The following is a 25955-nucleotide window of genomic DNA, read 5'->3' as shown; positions in this document are numbered from 1 at the left end:
TCTGAATGTCAGCTGAATGCATCAGTGAAAGAAAATATAATAATAGTAAATAAGAGTCTCTGTTTTCCCTTAAGCATCTTATTCAGAAAGGGTCTTCATGGTTTGACCTTTGCCCCAGTAACTGACCTGGATTTTCTTGTTTCTCAGTTGAAGCTGTTCCCCTTCACAAGCAAGTTCCCCTGCATCCTGCGAACATCCCGGGTTCTTTCTGTCTTTGCTCACGTCATGCCTGGGGTGTCTCTTCTGCACACCCCTTCTTCCCCCCACTTCTCACTCCTCTTGTGTCGATAACTGTCTATCCCCCAAGGCTTGGAATTCCTTGAAGCAAAGGTTAGAATTCTATTTTATCTTTTTCTTTCCTTTTTCTCTATCCTCCTTCCCTTATCTTTTATTCTTCTTTTGTTTCTCATTCCTACTCTTTTTATTCCTTTTCTTCTCTTATTTTTTCCTGCCTGTCTTCGTTTTGAATAATGTTTTAAAAACAACTTAGATTATTTGGGTTACTAGAACCACTTAAGAAAGAGAGACATGAGAGTTCTTGGCTCGGACACGTGTGCCAAAACTAGGAAGCCACAAATAATTTGGCTGTAGGCGCTGGTCACTTTTCCGTATGGCTCTCGTGAGCTGTGACGTGATCTGCAGGGTGCCTACACTTCTTTCTGTGAGGCTGCCCCTTCTCGGGGCGCCTGTGAGGATGCCCATGCCCTCCCCTCTTCGGGAGCTGCCTTCCTCTGAGACACTCCCTCTTCCTCCCCCTGCACTTGACATGATGCCCAGTGGCTGCCGTGGTCCAGTGGCATCCTCCCAGCTGTGGCTTTCATCACTAAGGGCTTCATATTACTGTGTGCATCGTAGCCAAAGTTCTCCAAGATGTAAACCTTAAGGATTTTTTAAAATAATTCAAATTCATGAGTTACGGTTAATGGAAGCCTTGCCCTATTTGGGCCAACTCCCCGTGACTACGGGCCTGTGCTGTGGTAAACAAGGAAGGGGCGTGAGGCCAACCTCGGCCGGTGTGGGCAGGCAGGATGGTTCCAGAGAAGTGTGCATGGGCTGGAACCTCTGCTGGGCTTTTGTGATTGTATTTCTCTTTAAAGAAAGAACTATTCTCATTGTAGAGCATTACTATAACACAAATTTAAAAAATAAAAATACAACCGCGTTGTTACAATGGTAGAGATTCAGTAACCAAAGGGGGGTTTACACATCAACAAAGGTGAAGACAGTATATCCTGCAACACTGCCGGTCTTTTTCTATGTTTATTTTATTTAAAAAAATAGAATTACACCACGTTCTGTTTTTTAATCTGCTTTATATTACATTGCCCTTTTGAATCTTTTACATAGGAATTCATATTAGATATATAAGGTAAGTTCAAATATTAGCGAAGTGTGAAGTACTTTTCATTTTCCTTTTCAACTTCTGGTATCTGAATGAATATTATCTCCTTAAGGCTCCCCTAAAGGTCAAAAGTGAAAACAGTGAATTAATGTACAAAGAACAATGTGGGCTTTGAAATCAGACACCTTAATATATTTATCAGCTAAATAAACAAGATGTGCTGACTCACATTCCGACCCTCACTTTTTTCATTTCTTCAGCAAAGTAATAATTCCCTCATAAAGATTTTGTGACACTTAAATTATGTAATACATAAAAATGTGCTTCCCATAAAACATTGCATATATGATCACCCTTCCTGTTTTATTGTTATCTCATAGTTCCCTATAAACATTAAAGTTTACACTATAGAATATAATATTAGATTGTTACCTTTTCCACATTTACGGATACCTGTACGTAATGTACTATGATGAGGAACATACTAAAAGCAGTCTAATATATTCAGGTGAGGTAATATAAATAAAAATAATAGCACGACTTTAAATAACCTGCATAGTCTTCTCAGTGCATGTTAATATCTGTGATTTCAGGACTCAAGGTGATATGCCATGATGTATTTAAGGATATTCATAACTTCATAATTCGTGATCTGTGAAATTGAAATCTTACGCACGTATTATAGCATCACGTGTTAAATTTTACTTCTCCCAAGTGTCTTGCAGCTAGGTATTTTCAAAATGGGCGTGAACAGCTGCACAGAAGGTTTTTATCACAATCTTAAACTCAGTTCTCTCAATTTTGCATCTGCAAAATATCTGAATAGTATATAGAGTGAAATTGCACTGCACATATTCTAAGAGAATTAAATTTTTGAGTGAGTACATCAGCTGGAGTTATTGATAGGTTAATTACAATGTTAAACTATCGCAGAAATTCTCAACCAGATAATTTAATATTTCTGCTCTTTAAAAATGCGTAAACTCCTGAGGAAATACTTGAACTTATTTCCTCTTATATATCGTACTATGGTAAACAAATACTAAACACTGTATAACTGTGTATTGAAAACTGTATAATATACTATTTAATAAAGCCTTAATATTAATATTAATTTATTAATACTTATATTTATGTATTTATGTAAATACACTTATTTATTGTATATATTTACTTTGATATATAAATTATATTTAATATACATAGTATTAAAGTTTTAATGACACTGTTCTCTTATTCTGAATACATAGGTAATATATATAAAACTAATAAAATATATCCATAAATTATATGATACATACTTATATCATCCATATTTACTGTATTGGAATGTACTTATCCTGAAATCACTAATGAACTATAATCAAAAAGAAACTTTCTGTGGGGACTCATAATTCAAATCGTATCTCATGGTTTTCTAAATCTAGGGAATGACAAATAAAACTTTAAGATTTAATTATTATATTTTACATAAATATTTAAATACATTGTGTTTAACTATAACTATATATGTTTCTAAAATATATAACGACTTCAAGACTTTTTCCCATTTCTTTCCACATTTTTAAGTTGCTGGCCTGAATTACAGATTCTATGCAAAGTAATATAAACTGGCCTAGTCAAATGCTACTTTCACTGTGAGAAGACCTTGAATAATTGGGCATCCTGTAAGATATTTCTGAGTGAGCCCCCAAAATTATTTCTGAGTCTTAAGTCTAGAGTTCTTAAGTGTGCAGAGGGAGACTAGAGCAGAAATGACGGGCCCTAAGTCCTCCAGCTAAGCCGGTGCTCTCCCCAGGTGACGGTCACTCTGCATTTGCGGGAGCCAGCCGGAGGCAAAGAGAAGTCTCTCTTTGGTGCTGCCAATATACATTCTGGTGAACATCTCAGAGCACCATGTGGAATCAGACAGATGGTGATGAGGACGATTCTCCAGGCTCTTATAAAATGTTCAGTGCCATTAATTTTGTTAAGGTTATTTACACTGATTTTATAGTAGAACATTCTTATTTTTTATTTTATGTGTATAGTAAATAAACATCTTGGCTTAATTTGAAGCTTTATAAGGAAAACATTTTCTCTTTGAACATTTGCTGCTACCGTGATATATCAGTTGGAAAGACAATTGTTAATATCTGAGCCCTTATGAAAAATCTACTTGTTTTTCCCTCTGATAGAAAAATAACCTAGGGCAGGCCATGTTAAAAATAAAAAAAGACTGTAAGAATCTGCAGTGTTCAAAACTACTGAGACCATAGGATCTCTGCAGGGAGTAGTAAGAATAATGTTGAATGACTGAAGTTTCCGAATGCCAAATCGTTTTATTTTTTATGTACAATAGAGTTTTTTTTTTAGTGTATCAGTTATATATTTTAGGACATAGCATTAGAAGCTGAAATGTATTTTTTAAAAATAAGTTACTATAAACTAAAAGACAGCTTGGTTTAACACCATGGCAGCTGAGTTAGAGACCAGAGAACATGGGTAAAATTGGGGCATATGAATTATGATAATAGGTGATCAACCACTTGTGTTTTAAAAGTCAGCACATTAAGGTATGTAGTGGGTGAGGAAAGAAGGGCCAGACAAAAAAATCTGGCAATGTAATAAGTTAAACACTTGGAAAATCCAGCCCTTGCCTCTCACTCAGTGTTGGAAGCTCTTCACGTCCAATTGGAGATCCATTAATATGAGATCTAAAACAATACATATAAAAGCAATATGTGCTGAGCAACTTACTTCTATGTGAACTATTCATTTAAAGCTTCTAATGTTGCTCCGATAGTAAGAGTTTATCATCCAAGTGTGAACAATTCTTATTTTACCTATTTATATAGAACTTGTAAACATTTGTTTACTACTATGAGATAAAAAACAACTACTGCTAGAGACTGTACAAATATTCTGTAAAAACAGCAAAAAATAAAAAAATCTGTTATGCATGTAGAAATGTCTCATAGGATGCTGTAAATCAAAATTATCCTCTTATAGCTGCAAGAAAGAAATGGTTACCATGGCAACATTTTCTTATTGTTGAAATTGTTATCTAATCAAGTTGTTAGTTTTTGAAGAAGGGGTGGCATGACAAAATTTCATTCTTGCTGAGATATAAACCTCCTGCAAATCAAAGAGGAGAAATTTAATAAAATAGAGCTATTACTTTTCAATTCAATGAGATAATACTGAGTTTATAAAATGCTGAAGTAAAAAGCTGTCAGTGTGGACATATTTGAAACTGAGTAAAGCAGGAAGGTCTGAAGTCTAGAGTGTCCCTCAAACACATATCCTAGAGTGGGCTGTCATTCAAACAAAGCTCATCAATACAGTGGGGAGACTGTTACTAAAAATTTCAATGAGAATATGTTTTGTATAACCACTTTCCTGATGGTTACTCAGCTGAAAACATACGTCACCTCTCTGAAGGCTTAAATGGTTAGAGTTTGTCTCAAAACTGATCCAACTGAAATACATCTGTACATCTCTGAAGAAACAAGTACCAACAATGAAAATATACAATAATAATAAATCATAAGTGCCTTCATGCTAGAAAGTGTGAGTTTATCTAAATGGCTCTTATACTGGTTTATTTATTCCAAATATAAATCAACGTTTAACTTAAAATGACACCTTACATAGAGATTTAACATTCAAGCCAATCTGTGGCTCTTGTTCTCTAAAGGTGGATTATATTCTCCGTGGAAAGTCTTTCTCTTTCCTCTTAGCTGAAGGAAATTTGCTAACAGATGGTTTGGACTAAAGACTCGTGGTTCAAACCATATGGCTTCCCATGTGTATGTTTGGTTGGGAATATAAATGAAAACCCCTCTTCATTTTTCTTTTGGATGCTTAGTGTGTTTTTATTATTAATTAAATTTTATGAAAGGAAGGCAACTTTTAAGAAATAAAAATAAGTTTTTATTAACCAAAAGTGTCTCTTTAGTTTACAAAGCCCTTCAATGCATAATGTCTCATAAGGTAATTATGGCCAGAGTACAGAAAGGCATTTTGTGTGTGTGTGTGTGTGTGTGTGTGTGTGTGTGTAGAGTTTTATTCTGTCACCCAGGCTGGAGTGCAGTGGTGCGATCTCAGCTTACTGCAACCTCCGCCTCCCGGGTTCAAGCGATTCTCCTCCCTCAGCCTCCTGAGTAGTTGGGATTACAGATGCACACCACCACGCCCAGCTAATTTTTTAATTTTTAGTAGAGACAGGGTTTCTCCATGTTGTTCAGTCTAGTCTTGAACTCCTGACCTCAGGTGATCTGCCTGCCTTGGCCTCCCAAACTGCTAAGATTACAGGCATGAGCCACCACGCACAGCCCTGGAGTCAAATCATTCTTAACTCTGGCCTCAGTTTTCTTTCTTGTAAAATGGGTTTAATATTAACAATTCGTAGCCTGATTATAAGGATTACATTCAAAAACATATGTAAATGATACTAAGAGTTTCTAGCAAACACATAAGTTTAATTTTGTATCATTGTAATTATTCTTAGCGCTTCATTTGTAATTATTTCTGATTATTCACTCATATAGATCTTATCTCCACTAATTTATTTGTTTCTTATCTTTGTCATAGATGTAGTTGCTTATACTTCTTTTCAGACACTTGCTTTATTCATGATGGCACCTGATCTACTTGTATAGTTTGCTACAAAGAAATTCATGTTGAGTTTTAATTGACACTTATATGGGATGTCCCCAAACAGCAGGGTAATTTGATGAAGAAGAATTTTCTTTATTGCCCTGCAGAGTCACAAGGTTTTGTGCAGATCTAATGAGGTATTATAAATCAACATGCTTTGAAAAAGTCATTTAAAATATATATAATTTACACTTTTAAAATCAAATTCATTTAAACTCTTTTACAAACTGTCTAATTTATATCTGATCATCCACTTGCATAATTATATATCTTTCTTTAATATTAATGGTGTGTAGTGAACCCATCTATTGATATTTTCAGTTTTGATTTTTAACTACAAGGTTTTGACTTACATTTAACATATTTATTACTATCTATGTCATGTGTTCTATGAGATCTGAAAAGATATAATTCAACAAAATTAGAGTTAAAGTGATATTAAGACCAGTAATTCCTCTCTTTGAAAATGTTTCTCTGAAGTACTAAGGATTCCTCTTGAAGTGGTTTCATCGCCATGATTCTTTCCAACCTTGAAGCTTTTATTTCTAGATGAATCAATGACTCATGGTGTGGATGGAATACATAGTTGGGATTTATGGAGCTATCGTTTCCTTGCACATATCGTGTGTCAGCATACTTTTTCTGACTCTTTATCACACGAAACAACTCCCTCTGTTTCAGAAAATCGCCCATATTTTACATTTAATCTCTAATCACGTTTTGTTATCTTCTACCATATGCAGTCCATTCAGGCTTGTCTGATTCATTTTGCGCTTTCACAGAATTCCAACTAAGTAACCTTTTTTTAGTAAGTGACTTTGGCATTGTCTTTAAAAAGATCCAGAGTGTTTTTGCCCAACTTGGGCAGTTAGCTCCAATTTCTCCCATTTCTTTTAACTACTATTCCTTGTGAGAAAAATAGAAAAGGAGAAATGCAAGTGGGGCTTTGTAAGCCTTGGTGTTGTATTTTCAACCAGTTTGGATACTGTGGAAAAGTGCAATAACTACCAAGCTAGAGTCTATTATTTCTGACAAACATGAGTGATAGCCGTTCATCTTGATGAAGCTGTTTTAATTTGCCACAGCAATAATGATTTTGCTTGAGGGAGTATAGAAGACATCTAGCCAGTGATGGCAGAAAGAATAAATGTGGCAGAAGTAACATTCTGCATTACATTTTGAAATTATTAAAGCTAAGTGCATTTACAAGATAAATTTCAGAGAGCTAGTAGTAGACCACTGCTTACTGATTGAGAACTGTACCCCAGCACATAGTGCAGACTATGAAAACATGGTGTTGAAGAAAAAAGTAGTAGAGGATCAGAATGATAGCAATACAGACACATTCAAACACACACACACACACACACAGAGACATAAGATAGAAGTAACATCACACTTGCTGGTTTTAACCATTATAAGCATACACTTGTGGTTGGACATGATAACTCACTGTAATCCCAGCACTTTGGGAGGTCGAGATGGGGGAATTGTTTGAGCCCAGGAGTTTGAGGCCAGCCTGGGCAATGTGGTGAAACCCTGTTTCTACAAAATAATAATAATAATAATAATAATAATAATAAAACATTAGTGGTGGCATGCACCTGTAGTTGCAGCTATTTGGGAGGATTGCTGGAGCACAGAAGACGGAGGCTGCAGTGAGCCATGATTGTGCCACTGCACTCCAGCTTGGGCAACAGAACAAGATTCTATCTCAAAAAAAAAAAAAGAAAGTAAAAAAAAGAACAAGAAAAACCATGCATTTCTGTGGCTTTAAATATATTGATGCTGTTGTACATCCATGACCACTATTCATCTCCCCAAATTTTCATCATACTCCGCTGAAATACTTTACACAATAACACCTTATATTCCTTCTTCTCTTTCCCTTTGCCCCAGCCCCTGGCAAAACCATCGTTCTACTTCCTGGCTCTCTGACTTTGATTACTCTTCGTTTTTAACCTCTGTGTGTCCTTACGCCTAAAGTGAGTCCCTTGTGGGCAATGTACAGTTGGATTCTGTTACTATTCAAAGCCTCCTGCCAACCTATGTCTTTGGTTTGGGAGTGATTCATTTTCGAGGGCTGCCATAAAAAAAGTGCTACGCTACTCACCGAGTGGCTTAAACAACAGAAATTCACTTTACCACAATTCTAGAGGGTAGAAGCCTGAGATCAAGGTTTGGTCAGGGTTGGTTTCTTCTAAGCCCTCTCTCCTTGACTTGTGGATGTCTCTCTTCTTCTTGTGTCTTCACATGGACTGTCCTTTATGTATTTATGTCCTAACTTCCCCTTCTTAGAAGGGCACCAGTCATGTTGGATTAGGGCTCACCTTAAGGATGACATCTTAAGTTAATTACCTCTTCAAAGTCTCTATCTCCAAATACAGTCCATTGTGAGGTACTGGTGGTTAGAACTTCAAAGTATAACCCTTTGCGGGGAGGAGGGACATAACTCAGCCTAAAACAGCGCGTTAAATCCATTTATATTTAAAATAATTATTTAAAGGGTAGCTCTTAGTTTTACCATTTTGTTGTTATTCAATTTTCATATGTCTTTCAGCATTTTTGTCCCTCATTTGACCCATTACTATTATCCTCTATGTTTAGTTGATATTTTTGTAGTGTCACGTTGTGATCCTCTTCTCATTTCTCTTTTACAAATTCCATAAATATTTTCTTTATGGTTTCCATGGAGATTACATATAACATCCTACAAGGATAGCAGTATCTTAGATTGACATGAATTTAACTTCAATCAGATACAAAAACGTCAGTCCTCACAAGTCTGCTCCCTTACTTTATGGTATTGCTGTCATAAATTACATCTTTATATATAATGTAACTATTAGCATAAGTGCATAATTATTGTATGCATTTATCTTTAGATACTGTACAAAATGAAAATGGGGGTTTTAAGTCAAACTTACTATAATTTTTTTACATATATTTTCATGTATTTACCTGTACTAGGGACCCTTTTCTTTTCATGAGGCTTCAAGTGACTGTGTAGTGCCCTTTCATTTCAGCTTGAAGGACTTTCTTGTAGGTAACATATATTGGTAATAAACTCATATTATGATTGTCTGGGAATGTCTTAATTTCCCTTTCATTTTTGAAGGACAGTTTTCCTAGATGTAGAATTCTCAGTTGACATTTTTTCAGTAATTAAATATAGTATCCACTGCTTTCTTTTCTTTTCTTTTCTTCACATGGAGCCTTGTTCTGTTACCCAGGCTAGAGTGCAGGGGTGCAATCTTGGCTCACTGAAACCTCTGCCTCCCAGGTTCAAGCTATTCTCCTGTCTCAACCTCCCAAGTAGCTGGGATTACAGGTGCCTGCCACCATGCCTGGCTAATTTTTGTATTTTTAGTAGAAATGAGGTTTTACCATGTGGGCCATGCCAGTCTCGAATTCCTGACCTCAAGTGATCCACTCACCTCGGCCTCTCAAAGTGTTGGAATTACTGTTGTGAGCCACCGTGCCCAGACTATCCATTGCTTTCTAACCTGTGAAATGCCTGCGGAGAAATCTGTTGATAGTCTTATTATGGATCCCTTGTTTATGAGGACCTGCATTTCTCTTTCTGCTTTTAAGATTCTCTCTTTTTCTTTGGCTCTTAACAGTTTGATTCTTATGTGTCTTGCTGTGGATCTCTTTATGTTTATCCTACTAGGGGTTCATTAAGCTCCTTGAATTTGTATATTTATGTCTTTCCTCAAATTTGGAAAGTTTATATTGATTTATTTAAATTAATATCTATAATCATTTTTGTAAATTCATTGTCTAGTAAGTCTGATGTATATGTTTCTTCAATGACTGTATCTAGAGATTTATTTCGACCCTTTGAATGGCCATGTTTCCCTGTTTCTTTGTATGCCTTGTGGTTTTTGTTAAAATATAAGCATTTGAAAAGAATTAACTACTGCGTTCAATCTTTGCAGAATATGGTAGAAAATGTTCACTAATTAGTGGGCCTCTGAGCCTTGAGATCAACCTGGACTGAAGACTTTAGGTGTTTTCAGGTTTTTGGGGCGTACATGTCCTGTCTGGGTTTGTGTGTACCTTTTGTTGTGTTTTTGTTTTCATTTTTTCCCCCAGCTGCTTTTAAACATATTAATATTCCAAAGAATCTCATTTCATCTTCACACTGGGACCTTATATATGTGTTCTGTCTTCTTCCTCTGCCTGGAATCCCTTACCCCAAGGTACCCATGGGTTTGCAATCTTGTTGCAGTTTTCTATACAGCAGTGCTTGTCACAGCCTCTCATGGCCTCTAGCCAGAGATCCCAATTATGCCACCCTTCCTCATCTGACCTGCAAGTCAGGAAAGACAGAGCTCAGTCTCTCAGGCAGCCCACAGAGCAACCATCGTGCTGCCAACCACTTTCTCTCTGCTTCTTCATCCCTAGAGAGGAAACTGGTCACTGGGCCGCTTCTTCTCAACTGCACTGTGTCACGCAAGTCATGGTATGAAACAAGGGAGAGTAAGACATCGTGAAATATAGTCCTCTTTTGAACATCTTTTTTCTTCACTGGACATTTGCTTGGTTGTCATAGATTTTTTACTGTCGTTTAGCAGTCCTATAAAATTATTTTAATCTTTTGGTAGTCATTTATTTGGTGTTTCCACGGGGAAATATGGGTCTGGAGCTTTCCGTCTCACTATCTACTGATGCTATCACCAAACTTGCTGGATTATTTTGATATAATATTGAGAAAATTAAATATTTAGAAAATAAAATTTTGGAATTCAATGTAATTGTCACATCATGCAGCAAAATAATGTTTAGATGTTATTAAAAAAACTTATTTTAAAAAAGAAATAAAAATGCCTGAAAAAAATCTTAACCCATTTGGAATAGTGAAGTACTTACTAAGAATGAAACCACAAAATATATTCAATAGAATTTGTATTTAATGAAGGATTATGTTGTTACCCAAAGTTATTCTAATTTAGTAGTGAAAGATAAATTTTGACTGGGAGTGACTGCACATGTCTGCAACCCCAACACTTTAGGAGGCCACAGTGCAAGAGTCACTTGAGCCAGGAGTTTGAGACCAGTCTGGGCAACATAGTGAGACTACATCTCTACAAAAGATTTTTTTTTTAATTATCTGGGCATGGTGGCACAAGCCTGTGTTACCAGCTATTAGGGAGGCTGAGACGGGAGTATTGCTTGATCCTGGGAGGTTGAGGCTGCAGTGATCCATGATTGTGTCACTGCACTCCCACCTGGGCAACAGAGTGAGATCTTGTCTCAAAACGAACAAACTAAGGTAAACTTGCTATGATTACTGTTGTTTTTATGATAGTTTTAATCAAATGCTTCACGAGTTCCACATATACCCAGACATATTATTTTCTTCTCATGGAATTATTTAAAATGTATGTGAGAAAATGTATATTTATATGTATACCTTTCAGCTAAAAATAATAGAATCAGCTATTCAGTGGATTTAAGCTATAGTAAATCAGCTATAATAAATACAACAGAATGTTCAGAATTGCGATATTCCTCCTAAATTGGTTGATTTTCTGCCCGAACAATAAGGTAGCAGGTTCAGGTTCTTGACACATCTTTTCTGTTCCATACATGCTGTTGTCTCCATCCGTGGATTATAGGAAAATGGCACCAATAGTTCTACATTTGAAACCTGGACACAGAAATTTTCAGAGTAAAATAGATATGCACTTTATTAGCATCCTGTAATGTTTCCCAGAAGTACTGCTGTGGACTTCCCCTCACATCTCATTTTACTGAATTGGGTCCCAAGCCCTCTGCTAAGCAAATTCCTGAGAAAAGAAAAAAAGAAATGCCTTAGTTTGATTAGACAAATTATATAGGATGAAATGAATGTTGAAGTGACAGCCACTCTATCCAATAAACAAATGAGTTCTTTAGAAATTATTCTGTGATGGTGCAAGTCCCAACAGGAGAAATTTTTTCCATGAAATTCAAGAAATAAATCAGTGCATTTGAACAAAGAAACCGTTATGGATTTTAGTTCAATGATAAACACTTCAATGTTTAAAATATATGTAATGTTATTTAAAGTATCTTTTGTATAGAACTTAGTAAATATCATCTCTGTTGTCATCTGTGGGAATAAGTGAAGACTTTCTTCTCTCCAAGTGTATGCATTTTTCTCATAATGCTGTTTTTCTCATCATGCTGTTAATTGTGACCTGGCATAAAAGTAATCATAAGGAACAAATGAGATTTTTTATTAAATTTTGACATCTTAAAAATAAGAGAAATAAAACCAAAGATTATCATCCTTTCACTGGAAAACACATCTTTGATTTTCACCAATGAGAATATAAACATTTATTTGAATGTATTTAAGGTGTCTTAATTCCTTTGGAGATCACATTTTAAGTCATTATCATTAAAGAACTGAAAATGCCTAGAATAAATTTTTTATCTGGGTATTTCCTCAATAACTATACAACATTTTAACAATGTTTCTGTCTATTACAGTGAGCCAAGGAGGTGTGGCATTGGTCTCTGACATGTGTCCAGATCCTGGGATTCCAGAAAATGGTAGAAGAGCAGGTTCTGACTTCAGGTAAGAGATACAATAGTGGTGGAAAGAAGCATGTTATTTTTAAGACATATATAATTTCAGCTTGCAGTTAAATTTAGCTCTTTTGTTCTTTTGAGGTAAAGATAAAACTTCTCTATCATTAAACAACTATATTATTTGTAGAATTCTAAAACATATCATACTGAAAAATTCCAGGTACTCTAGAGTTGGCACCTTATACTCTTGGAACCAATATTAATTAACTCTAAATGTGTGCAATCAAAATTTGTCTTCAGAGGTTTTGTTTTTTGTTTATAATCTGTTAAAAGTTCTGTATTAGTCCCTTCTCACACTACTAATAACGTCATACCAGAGAGTGGGTAATTTATAAAGGATAGACGTTTAATTGACTCATAGTTCAGCATGGTTGAGGAGGTCTCAGAAAACTTACAATCATGGCAGAAGGGGAAGCAAACACATCCTTCTTCATATGGCAACAGGAAGGAGAAGAATGAGCAAAGTGGAGGGAAATCCCCTTAAAAACCCATCAGATCTCATGAGAACTCACTCACTATGATGAGAAGAGCATGAGGGTAACTGACCCCATGATTCAGTTGCCTCTCACCGGTCCCTCCCATGACATGTGGAGATTATGGGTGCTACAGTTCAAGATGAGATTTGGGTGGGGACACAGCCAAACCATGTAAATGTCATATTCCAATTCTTTTAATGTTTAAAGATAGAAGGTAAAATATTTAATTATCTCCTCATAGTTATTTCATTAAAAAACTTTAGGAATGATGAATGTTAGTATCAGCCAGTAAAGTTTATTCAGAAAATGTGAATCATTTTACTAGGATTATGGTGAACTAGGTACTGATTTTCTGTTGCTACATTATGAATACAGTAGTGATTGTAATAGTCCTATTACTTTAGATTTTTGCACTTATTTCAGTGAGTTCAAGAAATGTAACATTTTCCATCTTACAAGATGGATACTATTAGTAGAAGCAGCTGTAAAATAAAATAGTAAAGAGAAACAAGATACGTGTTTTTCCTTCTTACGATGTCACCATTTTTGAAAAAAATCCAAAAAAAAGGTTCAGAGAGCTAAGGCTACTGAAGTGGGCTACAAATGGAAGAAAAGTACTGCTACTATTAGAGAGGAAAGAAGGAGTGTTTTTTAGTTAAATTGGAGTAACAACGGTAGTTTTAAAAGGAATAGAAAAATAAGAAAAGTGTAGTGTGTCTATAATGAAGTTGGTAAAATGTTATATTGTTTTACATGAAAAGCATACAAAGTATAGATGTGAAGAAATAGTGTCGGAATGGATATAGGTTAACTATTACAGATCTTGACTAATATATTAAGAAGGTTGTGTTTTCGCTGAAATCTATTTGAGGCAGAGCTTGAGATGAAATTTCTTATTGAAGTGATTTATTGGAAAAGTGCTCTCTGGAGGAGGGGAGTAGAGGAAGTGGAATAGAATTGGAGTAAAGAGCTAAGCAGAAAAATGTTTTTACTGGAGACTCACTTCAGTCTGTTTCCATGGGGAGTTCTGGGGCACAAATTGTACTGACAAGCAGGCCTCACCTTTTGTACCCACTTTCCTGCCTGTCAATAAATGGCTTCCTTCCTTTGGTTCAAGGAAGTTCTCCAGAGGAAGAGTTGGTTGTGAAGAGTTATTAGCAATGCAGTGAATGTGGCGTGTGGATGCACCAGCTGGCAGCTAACAGAAGGATGCTGGTTTCCAGTATCATATTAGAAAATAGTGGTCATTTGAAGTCATTCAGGAATTTTATCTCTTTTGAAAACAAAGCAACTAAATAAAATTGCCCATTCTTCCAGGGGCTCTCCATTCTATGTATTCCTTCCTTTTGTCAACGGTCACCTCTTTCATGTCCCTCTTGTTGAGGAAAAATCTTCTTCCTGCTTCCCTTCCCTTTCCTTCTGTGCCCCTTTGTTAGAGTTGACAACAGTGCATCATCACGATGTGCTCACACGTCTGTTTTCTCACCTGTCTTATGCGTCTCCAGAATGGAGAGTGTCTTATCTTTGCGTCCTCAGTGACTAAAACCGTGCGTGGCACAAAGAAACTCATCTATGTATCAAATGTACTTTGTGTATCAGAGGAACTGCCCATGTTGTATCCTGTCATCCCAGAAATCTAGAAACTTCTTTGGTCAATTTTGCAGAGCTGTATTCTAAAAACAAAACAAATTAACTCATATCTGAGAATACCAAATTCTTCAAATTGCATTTCATGTTTTAAAAAAATGACAGAGAAAATGCTTAAGCTTTAAAAGTTAACAGGGTAGTTGTGAATATTCAGGCCAATGTCTGCTTAGCACATGGCCAATCACGAAAGTCTGAATCATATCCTAGGTGAGTAAGCCAATCTTTACTCTGTTTCATTCTCAGATCAGACTTATTTCTGAAGAAGAGGTTTAAATTCAGGATGAACATTAACTCTCAGGGCCGTGTTGATCTGGCTCGGGCGGCGGTGTAGGGAGAATCTAGGTTGTGCAGACGTGTAGCCCGTCAGGGAAAGAATATAGATGAGGTTTCTGTAGAACCTTATCTCAGAAGAGAATTTCAATCTGTCAGTTTCCTAGATTTTTGTGAAATCACTATGTTGTTTATATGTCTCTATGTTTGTAGGAATAGAAATCAAATACCATAACACCTGGGAAAATGATTTGAAAGATTAAATTTTCTCTTAAATACTCATGTAAAATGTTATTTTATCATCTATGGTGTGTGTATGTGTATACGAATATATACATAACAGAGATAAGCTAGTTATATAGTAGCTTTTTTGATAGATTTCCTAGAACTTTCTCCCTAGGTGATTTTGTTATCTACAAATAAAAGCATTTTTAATTTTTGCTTTCCAATCGGATTTTTTTTTTATTTCTTTTTCTTCTTTAAATGCATTGGTAAGAAACTATTTTACAAGATTGAGTAGAAATGTTGAGACATCTCTGTCTTTATTCCTGAGCTTAGGTGGAAAGTGTTCTGGCTTTCATTATAGTTATGACATTGCTTGTTGGTTTTTCATAGATGCCCTTTATCAGGTTGAGGAAGTATCCTTCTGTTTGTAATTTTTTGAGGTGTGTGTGTGTGTGTGTGTGTGTGTGTTTTAATCTCACATGAATTTGGAATTTTTTCAAAAGTTTCTACATCTATTGAGATGACCATTTTTTGTTTGTATATTTTGTGAATATGAGGACTTAACTAATTTCCCAAAGTTAAAAAAAAACTCATATTCTGAAATAATATTAATTTGTAATGATGTATTTTTCTTTTTATGGATTGTTGAATTTGACTTGTTAAAATGTTGTTTAGTTTTTTACAGCTATTTTTATGAGTTATGATAGGCTGTAGACTTTTCTTATAAAGACTTTGTTGTTCCTGTCAGAGTAAAAATGGTCTCAAAATTAATTGAAAAATGTTCTCTTCTCTGGAATACCACAGAAGAGTTTGTGTATAATTGTTAATATTTCATTGCTAAATGTTTGGAATAATTCACCAGGGAAGCTACCTGGAATTGGAATTTTCTTACAAGTAGGTTTTTAATCACAGATTGAATTTCTTTTCTACTTACAGGCTTATGTAGATGATCTACTTCTACTTCAGTGAGCTTTGATAGTGTGTATCTTTCAAGAAATTATAAATTTTAATCTAAGTTGTCAAATTTGTTGGCTTAAAATTATTCTTATCTTTCTTTATTATCCTTTAAATGGGTAGTAATTTCACAGCTCACATTCTTGATATTCATATTTTTAAAAAAATTTTACTTGTTCCATCTGCCTATTAACATGTCAATATTATTGAACTTCTCAAAAAAATACAATTTACTTTTACATACATTTCTGTATTGTTTAGTTTCTCTTCAATTTCATTGATTTCTGCTCTGACCTCTTATTAATTTATTTCCTCTGTTTACTATGGGCTCTATTTGTTCTTCTTTTTCTAGTCTTTTAAAGTTGAAGCTGAGATCAATGATTTAAGAGCTTTATTCTTTCTAAATGTGGGTATTTACTGCTGTCAATTTTCCTCTAAGTAATGTTTGGCTGCATCTCTTCAATTTTGATATGCTGTGTTTTCATTTTCATGCAGCATGAATTACACTCTATTTTCCCTTGTGATTACTTTTTTTTTCCATGATTTATTTAAAAGTTTTCTATTTTGTTGCCATATACTGGACATTTTCTAAGAATCTGCATGGTTAGAGATTATGCTTTATAGGATCTGAACTTTAAAAAATGTTTTGATAATTGCTTTATGGACAAGAATATGCTCTATCTTGGTAAATGTTCTATGACCACTTGAAAATAACACATATTTTAGTGTTGTTGGATGAAGTGTTCCATAAACGTCAGTTAGATCAAGTTGGTTGACAGTGTTGTTCAAGGGTTTGAGATCCTTACTAATTTTCTTATCACTTGTCATATCTGTGATTGAGAGAGATTTATCTAAATCATCTACTAAAATTGTGAATCTGTCTATTTCTCATTGCAGCTTTATTAGTTTTTGCTTCCTGTATTTTGAAGCTCTGTAATTAGGTACACAAATGTTTAAAATTGCCGTGTATTTTTGTTTCTTCAATACCTTTTGTTATGAAATGACTTTCTTTATCCTGAGTAACATTTTTTACTCTGAAACCAAATTTGTCTTACATTTGCATAGCCATTTTAGCTTTCTTTGAATTATTGTTAGTGTATAATATATGGATTGTTATATATGTTGCTATATTCAATCTGTTGCACAATATTGTTTTAATTAAATATTTTTAAAAATCTAGCTTTACATATAGCTGAAAAAGAAATTAGTATTTTAAAATTCTTTTCAAATAACTGAGTGTATTATTTGATACTGTAACAAAAATTGGCAAATGATATCATCTTAAATTTTAGATGCAATTTGGATATGGGGTTTTGAAAATAAACATTTTTTATTTTCTTACATCAAAATGTATTGGCTGAACTTCTGTCCTAAATTAATTTTTTGTATATGCATGATTTTGTACCTCATACATTGGTCATTTGAAAATAATGATTCATCGAGTTATGAGTTCTTTCAAATATTTATACATTGTCCTACACATTGTTTAAAAAAATACATTTGTTGATATTGCCATGTATTTCATTAGGAAGATCTGTAAGCATTGAAAAACTGTCAAACTCATGATGATAGATATAAGCTTTTGAAAATTTTCTAATTTTCATTAGAAAATTACAAACGAAAATTACAATTTTATTTCTCATGACAATTAGAAAACTTTAACTTTGTCATGGGCTCAAATTTTGTCATTTTCCTTGAAGTAAAAGACTCATTCAATTTTTATAAATACGTGACAGATACTCAAATCTTAGCAGTGACAGTTGGTCTATCATTCTTTAAATTAAGAGGAGTTCATTGGAAAAGGAAGCAGCCAGCTTAACTCAAAACTCAAACAATTACATAGATGTTTGTTCCTCCAGAGCTCCCTCAGGCTTCACCATGCCCTAGAGACGCATTACGTATTCAAGTGTTATGATTTATTAAAACAATCATTTTCCCTGCTCCCTCAAGGACTTTCTTTTTTTTTAATTTTATTTTATTATTATTTAAGTTTTTAGGGTACATGTGCATACATGTGCCATGTTGGTGTGCTGCACCCATTAACTCGTCATTTAGCATTAGGTATATCTTCTAATGCTATCCCTACCCCTCCCCCATCCCCACAACAGGCCCCAGAGTGTGATGTTCCCCTTCCTGTGTCCATGTGTTCTCATTGTTGAATTCCCACCTATGAGTGACAACATGCGGTGTTTGGTTTAAGTGACACTGCACCTTTTCTCTCCTACTGCCTGCTGCTGTTGCTTGATTGGTGCAAAATCGCCATCAGTTTTTCCCATCATTGTTTTTGCTCTGTCAATGGAAATGGCAACTCAGTGAAAAAGGCACATAACACCTTAGAGTATTGTAAAATAATTTTGACCTCACAGACCTTCTAAAATTCCACCTTTCCAGGGATGTATGGGGCAAACCTTAAAAAGAGGTGCATTAAGTATGCAACCTGATTCTACTGAGCATAAAAATTATAATTGGAGTTAAGAGAAAGAACATATGAAGAAAGAAACGTTATAGTAAGATATTTGCTATGTTACAACAAAAATTGAGTTGAATTGAATTGAATGTCATCTATATTGGTAGCTTAGGATTGTGTAGTGATCATGGGCATCTGATGTACATGACCTATATTTATATGTGTACATGACCTATATTATATACTTATATGACCTATTTATTTTTTATAGAGACAATGTGTCACTTGTCACTCAGCCTGGAGTACAGTAGTACGATCATAGCTCACTGTAACCTCGAACTCCAGGGCTCAAATGATCCTCCCACTTCGATCTCCTGTGTAGTTGGGAGTACAAGCATGAGCCACTGACTCAATTAATTTGTTAAAAGATTTTTGTAAAGACAAGGTCTCGCTATGTTGCCTAGGCTGGTTTCTAACTCCTGGCCTCAAGCAGTCCTCCCTCCTTGACATTCAGAATTGCTGGAATTACTGATACCGTGCCCAGCCCACATATTGATTTATTGATAATATCTACTATTTATGTTCCATGGGACAGTAACACCCATTGTATTCATATGGAATCTGCTGGACTACTGCTAAGTAAGGATGCATTATGACACTTAGATGAAGTGACACATGGTGGGCCTCTCAAATAATCAGTTCATTACAAATGTTGATGTTTCAAAATGAGGGAAGGCTGGGTGCTGTAAGCTAACGTGGGTGAATCACGAGGTCACGATTTTGAGACCAGCCTGGCCAACATGTTGAAACCCTGTCTCTACTAAAAATACAAAAATTTGCTGGGCATGTTGGTGTGTGCCTGTAGTCCCAGCTACTTGGGAGGCTGAGGCAGGAGAATCGTTTGAACCCCGGAGCCGAGATCGCACCACTTCACTTCAGCCTGGGGGACAGAGCAAGGCTCCGTCTCAAAAAAAAAAAAAAAAAAAAAAAAAGGGAAGATACTTTTTAACAGTCTTTTCTTTTGAGACTTTCTTTAATGAAAGGTAATTCAGGTTTTTTTTTCTAAATTCGTATTCAAAACTAATGACTAACATGTAATCCAAACTAACAACCAACAAGGCCAAGATGGGTAGATGAGCTCATTTGCAGTGTAGCCCTTGTAAATATGTAACTTGGGGCTGTTTTGTTAAAAAGAGTTCATTTTTAGGCTGGTAAAATATTCCTCATCTGGTTTCATTTATAGTATTATTCTGGGTTCTTGAGAAATCCCTTTTCCGTAGACAATCTAAATATTAATTCTATCATTATCTATAAAATACCCAAAGAAAATAAAGCATAAAATACAAAGCTTGCTTATTTGAATTCAAGTCAGTTTGGGGACAGTTTGCTGACGGTATTTTTCAACATAGACCACTGTCTAAAAGACAAAGCGTATTCATTACAATTGAATATTTATCAGTAAGATTGATGGAAGTATTCAAATACCAATATCTGAGGGAGGGAGCTCAGATAGGTATTGAGAATTTACGAGTGGGTACTGGCATCTATTGTTCATCTGTCTTTCTATGCTAACAGGATATGTAGCCTATGTCCAGGCAGATATAATTATCCTCATTTTTATAAGTAGAAGCGTTGAAATTCAGAACGCTATCCTAAGAAAGTACTATATTTAGTCAGAGTCAGAGCTGGATCCTACTGATCTCAAAGCTTCTATTCACCTTGATAGTTTGTAACACAGATAATTATAATAAAAGTTGTTACACCCACTATACAGGACCACCGGAGAGGGGTGTGTAGTGTGCGGACTTCACAAAGTAGCCAATGAGGAGTCAAGGTATGGTTGAAATTTGCCCTTGAGCTCAGCGTTCCAAGCCATGCAGCTTAGCATGCATTGCATTTGCTGAGCAGAAGGACAGTCTTGGTTTAATTGATCACTGCAAGGGGTGTGTCATGTTGTAATTGGCACCAGGGATCCACGTAGACTAGCATTGGCCATGGTGCACACTGCTGGACATTATGATTTTTTTTTTTTTGAGACGGAGTCTCACTCTGTTGCCCAGGCTGGAGTGCAGTGGCATGATGTCGGCTTACTGCAACCTCCACCTCTCAGGTTCAAGCAATTCTCCTGCCTCAGCCTCCTGAGTAGCTGGGACTACAGGCGTGTGCTACCACGCCCGGCTAATTTTTTTGCATTTTTAGTAAAGATGGGGTTTCACTATGTTGAAACTCCATCTCCTGACTCAACTCCTGAGTTCAGGAGTCTCAAACTCCTGACCTCGTGGTCCGCCTACCTTGGCCTCCCAAAGTACCGGGATTACAGGCATGAGCCACAGCGCCCAGCCATATTCTTTTAATATACAATTTCAAATTCTTACTTCTGTCCTTTTAAGAACATTTCAAAGATGCTGAAACTGAACTTAGGGAGCTCCCTGAACTCTCTGAAACTTGAGCTTCTCAACTGCTTTCATGTCCCTTTTATCTTTTCTTCCACAATGTGGCCCCCTTCACGTCTATCCGTAAAGAGCTCTATGTGGCCACAGCCCTGATTCTGCATAAGCTGTAATATCTGTCCTGACACTACCTCCTCTGCAGGTGGCACCTGCCCACTTTCAGTGTCCTGTCTTTCTTCCTTTACTTTTTTTTTTGAAATGGCTTCTTGCTCTGTTGCCCAGGCTGGAGTGCACTGGCACGATCTTGGCTCACTGCAACCTCTCCACCACCCAGGTTCAAACGATTTTCCTGCCTCAGCCTCCTGAGTAGATGGGATTACAGGCACATACCACCACGCCTGGCTAATTATTTTGTATTTTTAGTAGAGACAGGGTTTTCCCATGTTGGCCAGGCTGGTCTTGAACTCCTGACCTCAAGTGATCCGACTGCCTTGGCCTCCCAAAGTGCTGGGTTTACAGGCATGAGCCACTGCGCATGGCCACTTCCTTTACTTCTTAGTCATGTTCTTCCTCAAGTATTGTCTCCTTTCTGCCACAGCAATACCACCCATGCTGATTCTTCTCAGTTGAGAGTCTTTCCACAAAGGAGTATTGCCAGTTAATGGAGAAACAGAGGAGGGGCTTTAATAGGCAAAACCGACTGATATGGAATAGTTCTCCCTATAATTTTTTGTTCTTTTTGTAAATAGAATATCCAGTCATACACTGCCTAACAATGGACTGCATATATGATGGTTTTCCCGTAAGATTTTAATGGAGCTGAAAGATTTCCATTGCCTGGTGATCTAGCTCTGCTCCCTGCCAGCACAGAGCAGTCCTCACATGTTTGCGGTAGTCTTGATGTAAGACAGATGTACTGTGCTGCCAGTCACAGAAAAGGCTAGTACATACTTGATAATGAGAATCAATGACTGTCTTACTAGTTCATGCATTTACAATGGTATACTTTCTACTGTTATTTTAGAGTGTACTACGTCTGCTTATAAAAAACACAAAAGTTAACTGTAAACAGCCCCAGGCAGGTCCTTCAGGTGGTATCCAGAAGAAGGAATTGTGATCATTGGACATGACAGCTTCATTCATGTGTGTCCTTGCCCCTGAAGACCTTCCAGTGGGACAAGCTGTGGAGGTGGAAAACAGTGATATTAATGATCCTGACGTCGTGCAGGCCTAGGCTAGTGCGCATGTTCATGTTTTAGTTTATAACAAAAAGATTTAGAAAGTAAAAAGAACAATAGAAAAAAGCTTGTGAAATAAAAATATTAAGAAAAAACACTTTTGTACAGCTGTACTATGTGTTTGTGTCTTAAACTGAGTATTATTACAAAAGACTCACAAGTTAAAAACTGTAACAAGGTAGGCCAGGCACGGCAGCTCACACCTGTAATCCCAGCACTTTGGGAGGCTGAGGTGGGCAGATCATGAGATTAAGAGATCAAGACCATCCTGGCTAACATGGTTAAACCCTGTCTCTAGAAAAATACAAAAAAATTTGCCGGGCGTGGTGGCAGGTGCCTGTAGTCCTGGCTTCTTGGGAGGCTGAGACAGGAATATCGCTTGAACCCAGGAAGTGGAGGTTGCGGTGAGTGGAGATCACGCCACTGTACCCCAGCCTGGGGACCCAGTGAGACTCTGTCTCAAAAAAAAAAAAAAAAAAAAAAAATTGTAACGAAGTAAAAATGTTACAGTAAGTTAAGGTTAATTTATTACTGAAGAAAGAAAAACATTAATAAATTTATTGTGGCCCAAGGATACAATGTTTCTAAGGTCTACAGGAGTGTACAGTCATGTCCTAGGCCCTCACATTCACTCACCACTTACTCACTGACTCACCCAGAGCAACTTCCACCCTGCCAGCTCCATTCATATGGAGTACCCTATATGAATGAGACATCTTCCGTCTTTCATACCATATCTTTTCTGCTCCTTTTCTATGTTTAGGTATACTTAGATATACGAACACTTACCATTGTGTTCAGTTGCCTACAATACTCAGTACAGTAACACGCCGGATGGGTTCATAGCCTGGGAGCACTAAGCTGTACCATGAAGCCCAGGTGTGTATCAGGCTACACCATCTGGGTGTGTGTAAGGGCCCTCTATGATGTTCGCACAACCACCAAATTGCCTAATGATGCATTTCTCACACTGCATCCTGCCCTTAAAAGACAAGTGACTCCAGCTTGGCCCATCTCTGTCCTCCCCGACCCACATGGTTGGCTTCTCTCTGTAGAATGAGGCGCTCTTTATACCCAGCTTCTTGTCATTTCATGATTTTAATGTTTCCCAGCATCTTTGAGTTTTACACATGTATTTATGTTCCTATCATCTCATTACAATCATGTGGTTTTGTAGGAAAGGGGAGAGGCCTTATTGATTTGATTTTATATGACCGGACCCCACACAAGGCAGAAGACTCCTCTGTTGAATGGATTAAACTGAGGCTAACAAGCCAGTCTCTAGGGATATATGGACATAACCTCATTAATATTCTGCTAAACCAATTAAGTTAACCACTGCTCATCAGAGAATAGATTAACAATTAAAAATAGAGTCATAACCTAGGCTCTACAGGGAATTTGGGGGTTGAAAGAGTGATATTTATGACTTAAAAACTAAATAGTTAATGTATGTCTTTGGTATGTGCATGTTACCATTCACACTAATAACATCTGTTCTTTGTCTTAGCATATTTTTATCTCAAGGATACCATGTTTATTTTTCAATCTATTTTGAAATATGCTTTATGAATTATGTGTCATCAAACGGAAGGAGAAACTGAAGTACATTAAGGAAAAAAATTATATAATAAGAAGCAGAAACAAATCCATAGCCCATGTGTTTTGATAAACAACTGCTCATTTCTAGTTTCCACATTTAGTTATCTTAATTTTTTATAGCATATTGTTAATTTTATTTATAGTTATTATAGTACTGCTGCAGTGGTTTTATTATTTCTCCATTGTAGGTCAACTCTAGTGAGAGCAGAGGCACCTGTCTCTTGTTACATGAAAATGTAAAGAATTGTACTTATAAACTGTGTAGAAACCAGAGAGTAAATCTGGTGTTCTTTTCAGTAAGAATTGCTTTCAGCCAGGCGCGGTGGCTCATGTCTATCATCCCAGGGCATGGGAGGCCCACTGGGAGGCCGAGGCGGGTGGATCACAAGGTGAGGCGTTCGAGACCAGTCTAGTCAAAATAGGGAAACCCCGTTTCTACTAAAAATACAAAAATTAGCCAGGCATGGTGGCATGCGCATGTAGTCCCAGCTACTCCGGAGGCTGAGGCAGGAGAATCACTTGAACCTGGGAGGCTGAGGTTGCAGTAAGCCGAGATGGCGCCACTGCACTCCAGCAGTGACTCCTCAAAAGAAAAAAAAAAAACTGCTTTCTATTAAGTTGTGTTATTGAATCATTTTTTAAATGATGAGGAAATGAGGGAAACCACAGGCACATTATAAATTTTATTATGAAAAGTGTCAAACTAGCCCAAGCCCAAAAGCAGGTGAACACAGAGCATGGAGGTAGCTAGAGCCCCCTACATAACTCTCACTATTCTCTTCATCAAGAGAGAAACACTATCACGTTGATGCCCTTGGATACCACAAGCAATAAAACTGCACACTCAGGTTATGCCCATGTGTCCAAGGGCACTGATGTTGTAATGTTTCTCTCCTGATGGAGAGAATAGTGGAGCGATATCTAGGGACCTCTAGCTATTGCCCTCCTGTATTTCCACCTGCTTTTTGGTTCCTTTGATTCTTTTTCTTGCTTAATATTTTATTTGTCATCATTTATATACTTTATAGATTTCATATACTTATAAAGTTAGAGCAGATGCATACACTGGTATCTCGGTTGGTATCCTATGTGATATTGACTCTCCTCTTTAGCACGTCTTTATTTCTATGATCCTTCTCGTGTTTTCCATGATATGTTGGCATCTTCTGTCCTCTCAGCAATGCTAAGAGATCTGTTGTATACCGAGAAGAGAAAATCCAGATCTTACGATTCGGAGCGTCACCCCCTGAGGTACCTGTTCCATGCTACTTCCTGGCCACACAATCTGAAATGGACCTTTGGTCCCCGCAGCCTCCCTCCCTCTGGCCTTTCACTTTCTAGCACTGACCAGCCAGAAATTCTATGCACGTCTATGCTTCCAATTTGATTTGACAAAGCATGATTCATGTTTATATATTTTCTATCTGCCCACAAGATTCTGAGCCCCGTAGAGAGAAGAACTTTGTTTTATTCACTATCATGTTTCCAGTGTTCAGTACAGAGCTTGCCTCGAAGAAAGCATTCAGCCATTATTCACTAAGTTATTTAATTTTACTTTTATATCAGGAATGCATTTACATTTACAGGTTGTAAGGCAACAGTACATATTGATTCAGTATGCAAAATTTTGATTTACAGGTAAACTTGTAAGAATATAATTATTCCCACTAAAAAAGCTGCTGTTTCTTTGCATCTTATACTGTATTAAGCACTAAGCCGTGGCCATTTGCTAGATCATTTGTGTACAACTAGAAGAAAAAATAGAAAGTATGGACATCATTGTATTATGATTGTTATTCCTTCTTCCTATCACCTAAAAAATTTAGTTTACTAATAGATGAAGCGTTTGTAAAGTTAGAATCAAGCCCATATATCAGGGGATTTTTTAAGAAAATTTGGAAACTATAATGAATACAAGAGAGAATTTTAAAAACATTCAAGTTTGGTTTCTTCTTGGAAAAAATTCCCCTTTGTGACATAATCACTTTCCGTTCCATGTCCCTAAGTGGAAGACAAAGAACTGTCTTTTATTTTTTGAAACTCAAGCATGATCTTATTTCTTGAACCAGTGTTCATTTCTGTAAGTGATTTTTACTCTCTTGTCTAGTGGAGAAAACAGTAAGGTGAAGGAGGACAAAGCGGGATTGAGCACTCAGTCCAGGTTTGTCATATAAAGAA

At 36.4% G+C, this 25955-nt stretch overlaps 1 protein-coding gene across 2 annotated transcripts in view; it reads left to right on the top strand.

The window, feature by feature from the left end:
- Positions 1-25955, top strand: part of CSMD1 (CUB and Sushi multiple domains 1) — a 2071408-nt gene that overhangs the window by 1376846 nt on the left and 668607 nt on the right. For both annotated transcript variants that reach the window (XM_055349528.2, XM_055349527.2), the window contains exon 8: positions 12467-12554. In XM_055349528.2, coding sequence (XP_055205503.2) covers positions 12467-12554 — 88 coding nt within the window. The remainder of the gene's footprint in view (positions 1-12466; positions 12555-25955) is intronic.

The sequence above is a fragment of the Gorilla gorilla genome, chromosome 7 (assembly GCF_029281585.2).
Source record: "Gorilla gorilla gorilla isolate KB3781 chromosome 7, NHGRI_mGorGor1-v2.1_pri, whole genome shotgun sequence".
Taxonomy (NCBI): domain Eukaryota; kingdom Metazoa; phylum Chordata; class Mammalia; order Primates; family Hominidae; genus Gorilla; species Gorilla gorilla.
The sequence above is the reverse complement of the archived record's forward strand: the minus strand, read 5'-3'. Positions and strand labels throughout refer to the sequence as shown.